Genomic DNA, 12,012 nt, shown 5'->3' with positions numbered 1-12,012 from the left:
CCACTTCATCAATTTCTAATGGGTTAATGCTTCCTCTAACCTTTCTATCAAAGCATGGGGTTCTGAGTCAGATGAAGGCAGGGGAGTTCAGAAGATCCCTTTGTCTCAAGCCTTGCCGACTGCTGCTTTTTATTTGCTTAACCATTCTGCTGTGTTGGGATTGCTTCCTATAAAACTGAAACTGTGGTTGGTGCGGGCTAAGAAGGGCAGAGTTGTTGCAATGCCTCCCCTGGAGTCTGGGTCAGCACCCTTGTGTAAGTGCACACTGACAGGTGGGAATAAGCAAGGGTGGAGGAGTTTTTGTACAAGAAGGAACATGCCAGCGCTTCATTGTGAAAACTCTGGGTGATGGCTAATGGAAAGGAAGCCTAAACCTGTGAGACCACACTTGCATTTAGGTGGATGGGGGTAGCTTTATAATGTGTATCCAATGGAAGACATTTTATCCGTGATCCAGAGTGAAATTGCAGCTGGATTTCATCTGAGCCCCTGCAAGAAATGAAATCCAGTGGATTTAAAAGGGTGTTTCTATTTGAGTTCAGCCTGTGGTTAAGGTCTCCAAAGAGCTGATGGCTTGAGTGAGAGGTCATAGACAAACAGCAAGGACAAGCTTCCTAATGAGCTGGCACATAGGAGAAGAATGATAGAGTAGAGGCAAAAGGAAAGCTCACTTTTCCAAGGCAGCTCCCTTTCTGGTGCCAAGCTCTGAAATAGCTGTCAGGGGTATGTTCCCAATGGGGAGCAGGAAAAGGCTGGAAAAGCAAGAATGAGTGTGGGGGTGGAGGTGGGGGGCTGGTTTGCAAAATTGAGTGTCGTTCTCCTTTTCTTCTGCCACTTACAGGAGAGGATAAAAGTTGTTTTACTCACGAGGAGCAGGATGTCTTTATGCACACTCGGTGTTTGGGGAAGTGCCTTTGCTTTCCAGCTGTGCTGTGGATGGAGTGTAATCTTGGCAAGTGCAGCAGAGCCATCTCCAGCACGCATGAGTGGAACTATAATTGCCAGACTAGCCCCATTCAAGACGAGCAGATATGCATCTGCTTAAGTACCTCTTAGAATTAGTCAATAACCTTGCTGATGAGATCTAAGAGCCTTACACCTGCACAGCACAGAACATGATATTGCTCTGGATGTACCAGTATGGAAAGGTCCTTAGGCATCCACATTACCTGTGAATGGGATTTAAATTAATAAAGGCCTGCATGCATTTGAAAGTCTGACACATAGTTGTGGGGTTGGGGGCTTAGTGCCAATGAATAATAAAAACTGATTGAAATGGAAAATATTATAGAACCAGAAATACCAGAAGGTGAATAAGAAATTGTTCCCCTTAATTTCATACTGTAAACATGTAATGAATGCTGTAGTCTCAAGTCACAAATACCCCCAAAAATGGGCAAATGCTCACGAATGTCTGAGTATTGACACTCTTATGTGGTTGTGCAGTAAGAGCTTTGACTTCATTCCAAACTGCAGACAAGCAGGCAGGACCTAGTGGTGGATCCATAATGGGTATCCGAGGCTTGAGAAGCCTGTTGGGAAATTCTTTTTTGAAAGCTGCAAATCAAAGGTCCTTAGCAATACATTTAAAAGCATTTTAGATTAAAAATTGCCCATGTGTCATCTTAAGGCTTTAGTAGCGACTTAGTCTTCAACTCTGCCTCATGTAAAATCCCAGAAGGTTCTTTTGTAGTTGTTGGAAGAACAAGCAGCACATCAGTACATTTTAATTCTTAGCACTCAGAGGTGCCAGTACTTCACACACAGCATGCTAACACACCATTGGCAAACTGCCTTCCTACCTAAAATTCTCCTGCCGCTGGATTATGCTCCCATGTACTCACTGTTGGTTTTGAACTCTCTCTGCGAGGATATTTTGGCTGTTTTATGATAAACTTTCACTCAGCAGTCAAGTGCTGGGTAGCAGCAGGTCGTAAGGCAGTGTCAGATCGTTTGAGTCACAAGACCTGGACTACAAAGTGAAATACCACAGATATATACAATGTTCCAAGCAAATGTGAAATATTATTTCAAGCCATAATTTAGACAGTTGTATGGCTCTGGAAGCCAGAAGACTTTTGCTAGAGCTAAATGTCAAGTGCAAACCTAAACTTTGAAATGCTCTGTAGAGAGGAAGGGGATCTATAGCACATATATGCAGTAGTTTGAATCTTCTGCTTTGAGCTCTGGTAGTCTTGACTTTGTACTCTCAGCTGCCGTCTGAAGACAGAGCTTCCATGGTATTTCTCAGCCAAAATCTGGTGAGATTGCTGATGTTATCTGAATGCTGGAGTTGATAGTTTTCAATTTAGTGTTTGCACATAAGGAAAAGGCTGCAAACCTTTTGCAGTGCCTGTGTTCAGTTTGTAGACATGGCTTTATTAGGCTGTTGTAGTATGTTGTTTTTGTAAATGCTCCAGTTGAAAACAAGACTAGTGCCATTAATGGAGAAGCAGGGGAAAACACATTTTGTACCAGTCTGTTGGAGCTGGAAGTAAAAGCAGCTGAATTTTCTTTAGTCATGAACTGTATGAATTCTTAGTGGATGCCCTTACACTGCAAAAGGGATAAGTGATTGGCAGTAACTGAACAGTCCCTTTTGATTTCAAGCTTTGTTCTGTTTGATAATGCTGCATGCGTGTTTCAGTTAATGGTTTGTAGCTCCAGGGCAGCCTTATCTGACTGTCTAAAACAGAAAATTAATAAAACCAGCTGGCTGCCTCAGATAGTCTTGCCTGTGAAGCTGGAGAGCTGTGATGTGGGAGTCAATGACGAGACCTAAGTGAACTTTAAACTCTGACATCTCTTGTGCCTTGCAGACCCCGATCGCATTATTGAGAAGGCTTCCCACTCCGGCATGATCAATCCCAGCCGCCAGTGGCAGACTCTGAAACACAGTGCAGGGGTTGCCCACTTTGAGTACCAAATCCGTGTGACCTGTGCAGAGCATTACTACGGCTTTGGCTGCAACAAGTTCTGTCGACCGAGAGATGACTTCTTCACTCACCACACCTGTGACCAGAACGGCAACAAGACCTGCTTGGAAGGCTGGATGGGACCAGAGTGCAACAAAGGTTTGTGACTGATGCCCAACCTGCGAGGGACCAGTGGGCTTGGGAGGGATTTGTAGGCATCGTATCCAGATTGCATTCAGTGGTCAGATTGTGTAGATAGGGGGGCTGAGGACTGATGGGACAGTGACCAGCTCTTTACACAGGGAGCTGGGGGCAGGAGAAGAGTGGTTTCTGCCTTCTGTTAAAGTCTTGGAGAGGTCTGCCGAGTGCTGGGCACTTAGCAGATGTTTTCTTGCTCTGATTATCCGCATCTTTGCCCTTGGGAAGAAAACCCAGCCCACTGACTTCAATGGGAGTTCTGCTGCTGACTTCAAAAAGGATTTCCCCTTTGGTGCAGAACTTCAAGACAAGCAGGAAGGAGAGACTTGTTTTAAAGCTGACCTAGCAAGTGTAAAGCTTTGGTGTTTGAAAAGTCCCAGGCTTGTTTGTTCTACCTGAGATCATGTTCAACATGTTTATTAGGGAATGGCTACTACCTAGGTAATTGGGCAAGGAGAAAGCAGGACCTAGAACAGACTATCAGCCTGTCTTAATGACTGAGTTTACCTGCAATTTGAATTGTTGCTCATCTTGATATCCTATCTGTTCAGAGATACAGCCAAAACTAAATCCAGAGTAGTTACAAGTTGCTTTGGACTAGGTGTAGAGCCAGGGAGAGTGGCCCAGATCACTTGCAAAAGACAGAGACAGGAAATCTGTAGACTCCAAGGCAGGATGGTTTCTCCCACGTAAAAACAGCTCTTTGAACAGCACTAGGGACGATTCCTCTGCAAAGCCAGATAATAGATTTCCTATAGGAAAGAAAAGCTGATAGATTTTCTATCTCAGGGAGTCACCTACCTTGGTTTTCCTTCTGGTAGACTTGATGCGAGACGCTTGTTAAAACCTAGGATTTGGCAGGATTACAATGCTGGTTGGAGATTAAAACATTCTCACGAGTGCGAAGGTGCTGGAAGCGGGCAGCGTGCTGATACTCTTCTTTTTTGTTGTTTTAACAGCTATTTGTCGTCAGGGATGTAGCCCCAAGCATGGTTCTTGTACAATTCCAGGAGAGTGCAGGTAAATGCTTCCTATCCCTCCTTGCTTTTCCCCCACCCCTCCCCAACTAATTTTAAACTAGTGATGCTAAACACAGTAGGACTGGGGTGGGAGGGAGTTTTGGAAGTTGTGGTTTTGACCAAGACACATTTTTCATGCTGACTTGCCCAGAATAAGAGGGGAGCAGGCTTTTAATGCACTGATAATTTTAAGAAGCTTTTGGTTTGTGAAATGGTGGCACTGAGGGAGAGGGGAGTATGGGATAAATAGTATGAATGCTGCCTAATGAGCACTAACTAATTGTTTCTGTATAAATAGTGCAAATGTTTGGTGGGTATGTTTTTTCCAACAGCCTGATTAATAGGCTTTTTCAATTCCAAGCTTGAAGTACAGTGTGGCTTTTCTCTCTTCTTCTCCCTTTCACCGTTTCCCCCTTCTTTCCTCCCACCCCCTGGTTTCTTCCATCAGTAGGCAAAAGTCAAGCATTCTTTAGAATGGGATTAGTTAAATCTCTGGGTTCCTTTCCCATTGTGAGCCTGGCTCCAAGTGCTGAGAGGTTAATGGCTGGGATGAAATCTTGTCAGTGGGCTCTGATGAATGCCAAATCTTGTTGCTGTGCTTTGAAGTCCCTTCTGTCCTGGCAAGGAGACAATGGAAAGCAGATTTTATCCATAACCCAACAATTAAATATTTGGAATGCCTTAAAATATGCAGCATATATTTACAGCACAGGGAAGTTTTGTCCCTTACTCTTAGAGGGGCAGTAGATATTAAGTGTGGATATTCTTTATCAACAGACAGGTTCCAAGTTGCTGCATGTAACCCTTTATCATTTCTGTTTACAACTGAGAGCTTCTGAGGTTACAAAATGTTGATATTGATCCTGTGTGGGAAGGGTTAAAAGTGGAGTTTGGGTATTCCTGAATAAGACTCAGAAGTCTGAAGGAATAGAAAGTAATTTTTCCGCCTGATGAGCATGTTGGTGGATTCTCTGTTGCTGAAAACCTTTGCCTGAAGTGGACTGCTTGATGAGCTAGACTTCCAACAGGAGCTGAATCTGGAGTGTCTGACAGACTGTTCTATAAGAATTCAGCCTAAATAGCCATAGTGGCTCGCTCATTTTCTCTACTTCTGTAATTCATGCTTCAAAACAAAAAAAAATTACCAAGGAACCTTCTGAAAGTGAGGTGGGAAGTAACCTCTCATCCTCACAGAGCCACGGCAAAGTGAAAGTCCAGCCACAGGATGGACTGCTGTCCTGTGATTTTAATGTTTAATATATCAGCAGCATAATATAAACTGGTTAACCCCCAGAACACCAAATCTAAATCTTGTTTTAATTAAAAAAAAGCCTAACAAGCAGTAGGAAGTATCGAGGGGCCAGATGCTGAAAGGAGCATATCAGTCAGGACTACCAGTGATTTGTGCTTCTGTCATCAGAATAAACATGCCTTGTAGGGGTTGCTGTCTCCTAGTCAGAACAACAGGCTTTGTTTCCAGATTTTTTTCTTCCCTTTCTCTTTCTAAGTCTCTTGCCTCCCACTTACTGCCCAGACATGCACTAGTGCTCTTATTTACTTAAGGTGCAACTTTCCCACACTTGATTTGCATAGTCTTGAAACAATGCTGTCCTTCTGGTGCTTTCAGATAACTTCTGCTTGCCAAGTTAGACCACTATCTTTAAAGTGAACACAGAAACAAGATTTTATTTTCTTTTAAGTTTTGATGAGTCATATAGCCTGTATGCTACAAATGCAACAGGGTTTAAAAATAACATCCGAGCAGAAACTGCTCTGCGTTCTGGTACAACAGACAACTTGCAAGCGTTCTTAAAATATCCTTTTCCCTTTCGCTGCCAGTCACTTTCTTCAATGCAGGCCAGCCAACTGAACCATTTTTACTCATGAATCACTATACAAGGAAAGTTAACTTTAAATTTCTCATGAGAAACTGCTGCATACATATTACTAAACATGAGTTATTGCTGTGAATCTTTTTCTGGAACTGATATCTCACTTTTTTTTCCTAAATGCCCATAGCCGTATCCAATTTTGTGTGTTATGTTTTGAAGCTGATGTTTGAAGTAGTACCTTTGGCTCTACAGCTCATTAATTTTTTTTCCGTGTGGTGTGGGGGTTTTTTAATTATTTTGCTTTCTTCACACTTGTTCTAAAGAAAACAAAACCCACCACCACTTTGATTTGACAGAAAGGAGTAAAATCCTTAACTTGGATACCTGCTTTTGCAGGTGAGGTCCCTTAGCTGGGCTTGTGTGCAAGCTCACAGGCAAATTGCTTTGAATGCAATACAAATTAAAAGCATATGGTCCTAAATCTTGATCTTTGTGCATTCTTATTATATGCCCTATACAGAAGGATTTTCCAAGAGCCACTTGAGGGAGGTTGTTTTGCCTTATCTGGGTGTTTGTCGTGTTCTTTTCACTGACTGGCTTTTTTTAATACACAAACTAATAAGAATTTCCCATTGACTTTGAAAAGGCTGCTATTGTAATAGCTGTTAAAGAAAAAGAGTTAATTAGGATGCAGTTTGTCACCTGAGATTTTTAGAAGTGAAGTTGGACTTACCACTGGCTGTGTGTGATTATCCATTGGATAGATCCTTCTGGCTTTTTCCCATGAGAAGAAATTGCCAGCAGAAGAATGGTGGGGGGTTTTACAAATAAAAAGCTTAGCTGACTTCTGTAGAGCTGAGGTTTGTTTTCATAATTTAGTGACATCTTAGTGCATAATTGCTGCTGATCAATTACTCTCAGGACCTGTTAATGAAATACAGTACCTCAACAAAGCCTTGCTTTTCATTTTCAACTTGTTTTGCTTGTTTTTATCTATAGATCCACTTTAATTTGAAGGATCCTTGGTCTGTCTTGCTAGTGAGAACTAAATGAAAGCCAAAATAAGCTTTCCCTTAAGGGAGCTTTATTTTAAAAGAACATCTTCCTTTTAAGTAGAAAATTCAGGTAGCTCATTGATAATGACAGTAAAGAAATCAAATAGTGATAAATTCTTCTTCAGACATCAGTGTTTCTCAGAATTGGATATGATTTAGTTATTCCCTGAAAAGAGGCTATTAACATCAAATTCAGAAACACACCAACAGCTGATCTTTGAACATGTGCAAAATCCTGATGTGCTGCTTTCTTCCATCCCTGACTGTGGCCCAGTCCATACTGGCTGTGTGTGTGTCTCTATCCAGAATAAGGTTGGTTTTGATAGAGCAGGGAACTCCTCATGTTTTGCTACTGCCTTGCCAAGGCCCAGAGTTGGTGGTTATGGTTTTGTTTGTCTTCCTGCAAACCCAGCGTGGCTGAAATGCCTGGAACCTTGTATTCATGAGGATCTCTGGATAACTATTGTTTCCACAGACTTTTTCTTCCCCCCTCAATTTATAAAGCACCCTGTCAAAGTCCAGAGATTGATTTGTAGTGCACACCCACCCTCTCTGCCACATTTATATGAGGCTCCAAAGGAGTATTATTGTGCTGAATGGCCTCATGCTGGTTTTCTCAGAACAGTTATTCTTTTGTCAGGAGGCCGGCTACAGAGACCTTGGCAAAACTACCAAAATGTTTGTTTACAAGAAACCATCAAACAATCCTTGAATAGCCTCTCCCCTCCCCTCATCCTGCCCTTCTGCCCCACTTCCCCAGCCTTTCTTCAAGCTTTGGAGTTGCACACTCATATCTACACACAGCAATTATGATGGGGTTTGGTTTGTTTCCCTGTTCTGATTTTTTTTTTCCTTTTTTTCACCCTTTAACTGAAGGTGTCAGTATGGATGGCAAGGCCAGTACTGTGATAAGTGCATTCCGCACCCGGGATGTGTCCATGGCACTTGCATTGAACCATGGCAGTGCCTCTGTGAAACCAACTGGGGTGGTCAGCTCTGTGACAAAGGTATGCTAATCCCAGAGGCCGTGTAACACTTGAATGTCAGCGCTGGCAGACTTTGCACTGAGGGAGTGCACGTGGGGCTGAGCGAGCTCCTGAAACGTGCTGGGAGCGTGCTGGCCCTCAGCTGCTTGGCCTTGTCCCCACTGCTGTTCTGGCAGGGTCAGCATCTGTCCTTAGCTTGTCCCTGTCCTGTCCCACTCCTGTGTGGGGATGCATTCTGTAAAGGCTCTGGGATAACAGAACAAAGCACGTGGTGATGTTCCTGTTGCTTTCCAGCCATGGCTTTAATGCTCCTCCCCTCTTGCAGATCTGAACTACTGTGGAACCCACCCACCCTGTTTGAATGGTGGTACCTGCAGCAACACTGGCCCTGACAAATACCAATGTTCCTGCCCTGAGGGCTACTCAGGACAGAACTGTGAAATTGGTAAGTTGGATGCAGCTGCTGAGCTGCCACCTGACAGTTCATTCATGCCAGCTTTTGGTGGCTGGTTTTGGATACACTTTATGAGATTGAGGAAAACTCCGTTTCTAGTGTACCCAGTCAGGGCTGGGTACAAAGATCTAGCCTTTCCTGTTCATGCTTCATCATGAACATTTAGAGTCTCTGAAATCAGCCTTCTGCTCACTGGGGAGGTCACTCCAAGCCACCCTGTCTGGCTGTGGCTCCAGCAGGTGCCAGTCAGTGTGCTGATGAGGTTAGCATGGAAGGAGACTTCCTGTGAGCCAGGAAATTCCTGGTTCTTGCAGGAGCACAGTGCAGCAGGAGTAATGATGGTGTGTCCAGAGCAGAAGCATGTGGAGGGAGCAGGGGTGGCTCTGGTGGCATTGCTGTAGCCGCTGCCATGATGTCCTTCTGTCCCTGTGCAGCAGAGCACGCCTGCCTGTCTGACCCTTGTCACAACGGGGGAAGCTGCCTCGAGACATCCACGGGATTTGAATGTGTGTGTGCTCCTGGCTGGGCTGGACCAACATGCACTGACAGTGAGTCCTTTTCAGTGTTTATTAAAAATGTGCCAGTTTGTTGGTTTTGATCAGTCTTTCTAATCCCTCATAAACTTACAGGGCAGACTACTTAACCTTTCCCAGCCTGAGCATTGGTTCCTGGCAGCCATTTATACCCCTGTGTACTCTCTTCCCCTCTGCTTTTACCAAGGTTTTTGTCAACTACCAGGGGAGGGAATAGCCAAAATCAACTTGAAAGAAGCAGAATGCTGAATTTTTGTAGCATTCTGGCATGTTATTTAAAATGCTTTTTAGACAGACTTGCTGGATCAAAATATGACTTCCACTTGCAAAAAGGCCACAGGGGTAAAATTTTCCCCTATGCTTTGAACCCATTTGTCACACTGCTCTAATTTTTAAAGGAGGCTTTTGCTGAAATCAGAGGTGACCTAGAAATTCCAAGTAGAAGTCCTGTTGCCTTTCTGCTCCTCAGGGAAAACCCTGGGTTGCAACAATCCGTTATCAAACTTGTCAGTTACTGCCGTTGCCAGTCTGGGAGCGGAGCTAAGCCTTTCCTTACTCTGCATTACAGATATTGATGATTGTTCTCCAAATCCCTGTGGTCATGGGGGAACTTGCCAAGATCTAGTTGATGGATTTAAGTGTATTTGCCCACCTCAGTGGACTGGCAAAACGTGCCAGCTAGGTAAGAACTGCTTTCTCTTCATCCAGTGTTGTTTCAGAGCCAGGAAAGATAAATGCAAATGGATCATGGTCCTGCATTAGTCATGGTCATGTTTCTGGAGCGTGTGGATGTATTGTGGCACATTGAAGACATTCAGTGTCTGTTTGCAGGACTGGGGTCTAGGACAGTGACCAAGAGTAGTGTGGCTTCCATCACCTTGCTTTTGCGAGCTGGCACTTGAAGGAAATAGTTAACCAGAGACATCTCTCAAACCAGAACTGCCCTGAAGTGGGGAAGGGTGCATGTTGTGCCTCCCAGTCCTGCCCCCACATGTGTTTCTCCCTTTACCCTGTGAGAAAGTTTTGCTGTATCTCTTCAACCATGTCAACTCCTCCAGACCCAGGAGTTCACAGCTGGGTTCCAAAATGTGGATGATCTCAGGGAGAATGAGCTGGCTGCATTCTTTACACAACACACTCATCCCAATGAACAGACTGCAGCATTCCTCCCTCAGAACGCTCAGCTGAGATGTGTGTGGGGGGGCAAGTTGCTCCTAATGAGTGGCTGGGTAATTGTGAAATAATTAGCGTAGCCTGTATGTTCTAATTGCAGAGAAACTGAAAGAGATTGAGAGGCTGATGTATGATTGACTTTTATTCTTTCAAGTCATGCTAATCCCTGTTGTCCACTGCAAGTTCCTCTTAGCTCTGTAGGAACTTCTGGGGGTGTGGGCTTCTCCCCTCCCCCCTGAATGTTCCTCTTGGTTTTCCAGATGCGAATGAATGTGAGGGCAAGCCCTGTGTCAATGCCAACTCCTGCAGGAACCTGATCGGCAGCTACTACTGTGACTGCATTACTGGCTGGTCTGGCCACAACTGTGATATAAGTAAGTGTCCATACCCTTGGGTTTGTCAAAGGCCAGTTCTATGGGGATGTGTGTGTGTGCCACTGAGTTCTAAGCTCAGATTTAAACACTGGGCAGAGCCCCAGCAGTTGATGTTTTTAGAAAGGGAGTAGTTAGTACGGAATGAAAATATACAATTTTATCAAAGTCATTAGCCTGTACCATAGCTATATTCTGATAAAAGGACTAAAACAATGATGTGAAGTTTTACTGCCTCTCCTAGAAGAATCGTGAAAGGTTTCCCACCCATTATAATAACCTTATCTCAAGGAAGGCATGCAGGAAACTTGACAAAAGGTTTATCTAGCTGCAGTTGTAGAGAGAACTGAACTCTCTATCTAGTGTAAATACATTTTTGCCTTCTAACCATGCTAATTTTGTTGCAGATATTAACGACTGTCGTGGACAATGTCAGAATGGAGGATCCTGTCGGGTAAGCCATTCTTGTTTTGCTTTGGTTTCCCCAAGACTTGCAGCAGTAACTGAAGCATTTGAGTCTAAGCACAAATTGTTTGGAAAATAGCAATTAGCTGGTATAAATTGTCATTTCTTTAAGTTGGGGGGAGGGCCTATGTCATGCTACTGCATGTCGAGATATGTCTGTAGAACAGTAAGGGCGAAAGAATATAACTTCAATAAATGACTCATTTTCACTGTCAGTGTCACCAGTGAATGGGCTGGTGGTTGTGCATACTTACTGGAAATGCAGGCACTTGCCTTCAACCTGTGGATTAATGTATCCTGCCTGGAAATTAGGAGTGTAAGCTGGGACTGGGTCTCTGTGTGTGTGTTTTTTCCCCTCTAAATATTTTTGCCTTGTTTGGACACAGTAATATGATTTTTATTTTTTAACTTTTTTAAACTTTTTTTTCTTAATAAGAATATATCGAGGGAGGAAAAACCTTAACTCTAAACTTTTTTTTGTTCTTTCCCAGGACTTGGTTAATGGTTATCGGTGTATCTGTCCACCTGGCTATGCAGGAGATCACTGTGAGAAAGACATCAATGAATGTGCAAGTAACCCTTGCATGAATGGGGGTCATTGCCAGGATGAAATCAATGGATTCCAATGTCTGTGTCCCGCTGGTTTCTCAGGAAACCTCTGTCAGGTAAGAAGGCTGGGTGAAAGGCAGGCCCTCAGCCAGTGCCGTTTGTTCCAACGCTGCGGATCTGAGCACGGAATGCCTTGCATCCAGTGAAGCATAGTATAAAGTTGTACTCGATATCGCTGTCAGTCTGCCAAGAAAGTGCTTGATTAATATATATTGGGGGGGGAAAGAAACCAACAAACCCCTGACAGGCTGCAGCGGATTCTCTTTGTTAAGCAGACTGCAGGGTTTGCACGTCAGGCTTTGTGGAGCTCTAACTATTAACTCTGGCAATTTAATATCAAGAGTTGTCTGCTGAAATAGTGGCAAGTCCGTCTAAACTCTGTGTGCTATGAATGATTCTTTG

General features: G+C 43.8%; 1 protein-coding gene across 1 annotated transcript in view; it reads left to right on the top strand.

Moving 5' to 3' along the window:
* JAG1 (jagged canonical Notch ligand 1) overlaps positions 1-12,012 on the top strand; it is a 35,744-nt gene that overhangs the window by 15,229 nt on the left and 8,503 nt on the right. Inside the window, exons 4-12 of the mRNA XM_069008977.1 lie at positions 2,820-3,074; positions 4,073-4,133; positions 7,896-8,026; positions 8,331-8,450; positions 8,894-9,007; positions 9,561-9,674; positions 10,426-10,539; positions 10,944-10,990; positions 11,493-11,666. Coding sequence (XP_068865078.1) covers positions 2,820-3,074; positions 4,073-4,133; positions 7,896-8,026; positions 8,331-8,450; positions 8,894-9,007; positions 9,561-9,674; positions 10,426-10,539; positions 10,944-10,990; positions 11,493-11,666 — 1,130 coding nt within the window. The remainder of the gene's footprint in view (positions 1-2,819; positions 3,075-4,072; positions 4,134-7,895; positions 8,027-8,330; positions 8,451-8,893; positions 9,008-9,560; positions 9,675-10,425; positions 10,540-10,943; positions 10,991-11,492; positions 11,667-12,012) is intronic.

Source organism: Aphelocoma coerulescens, chromosome 3 (assembly GCF_041296385.1).
Source record: "Aphelocoma coerulescens isolate FSJ_1873_10779 chromosome 3, UR_Acoe_1.0, whole genome shotgun sequence".
In the NCBI taxonomy this organism is placed as follows: Eukaryota; Metazoa; Chordata; class Aves; order Passeriformes; family Corvidae; genus Aphelocoma; species Aphelocoma coerulescens.
This window is presented reverse-complemented; position numbering and strand designations above follow the sequence as displayed.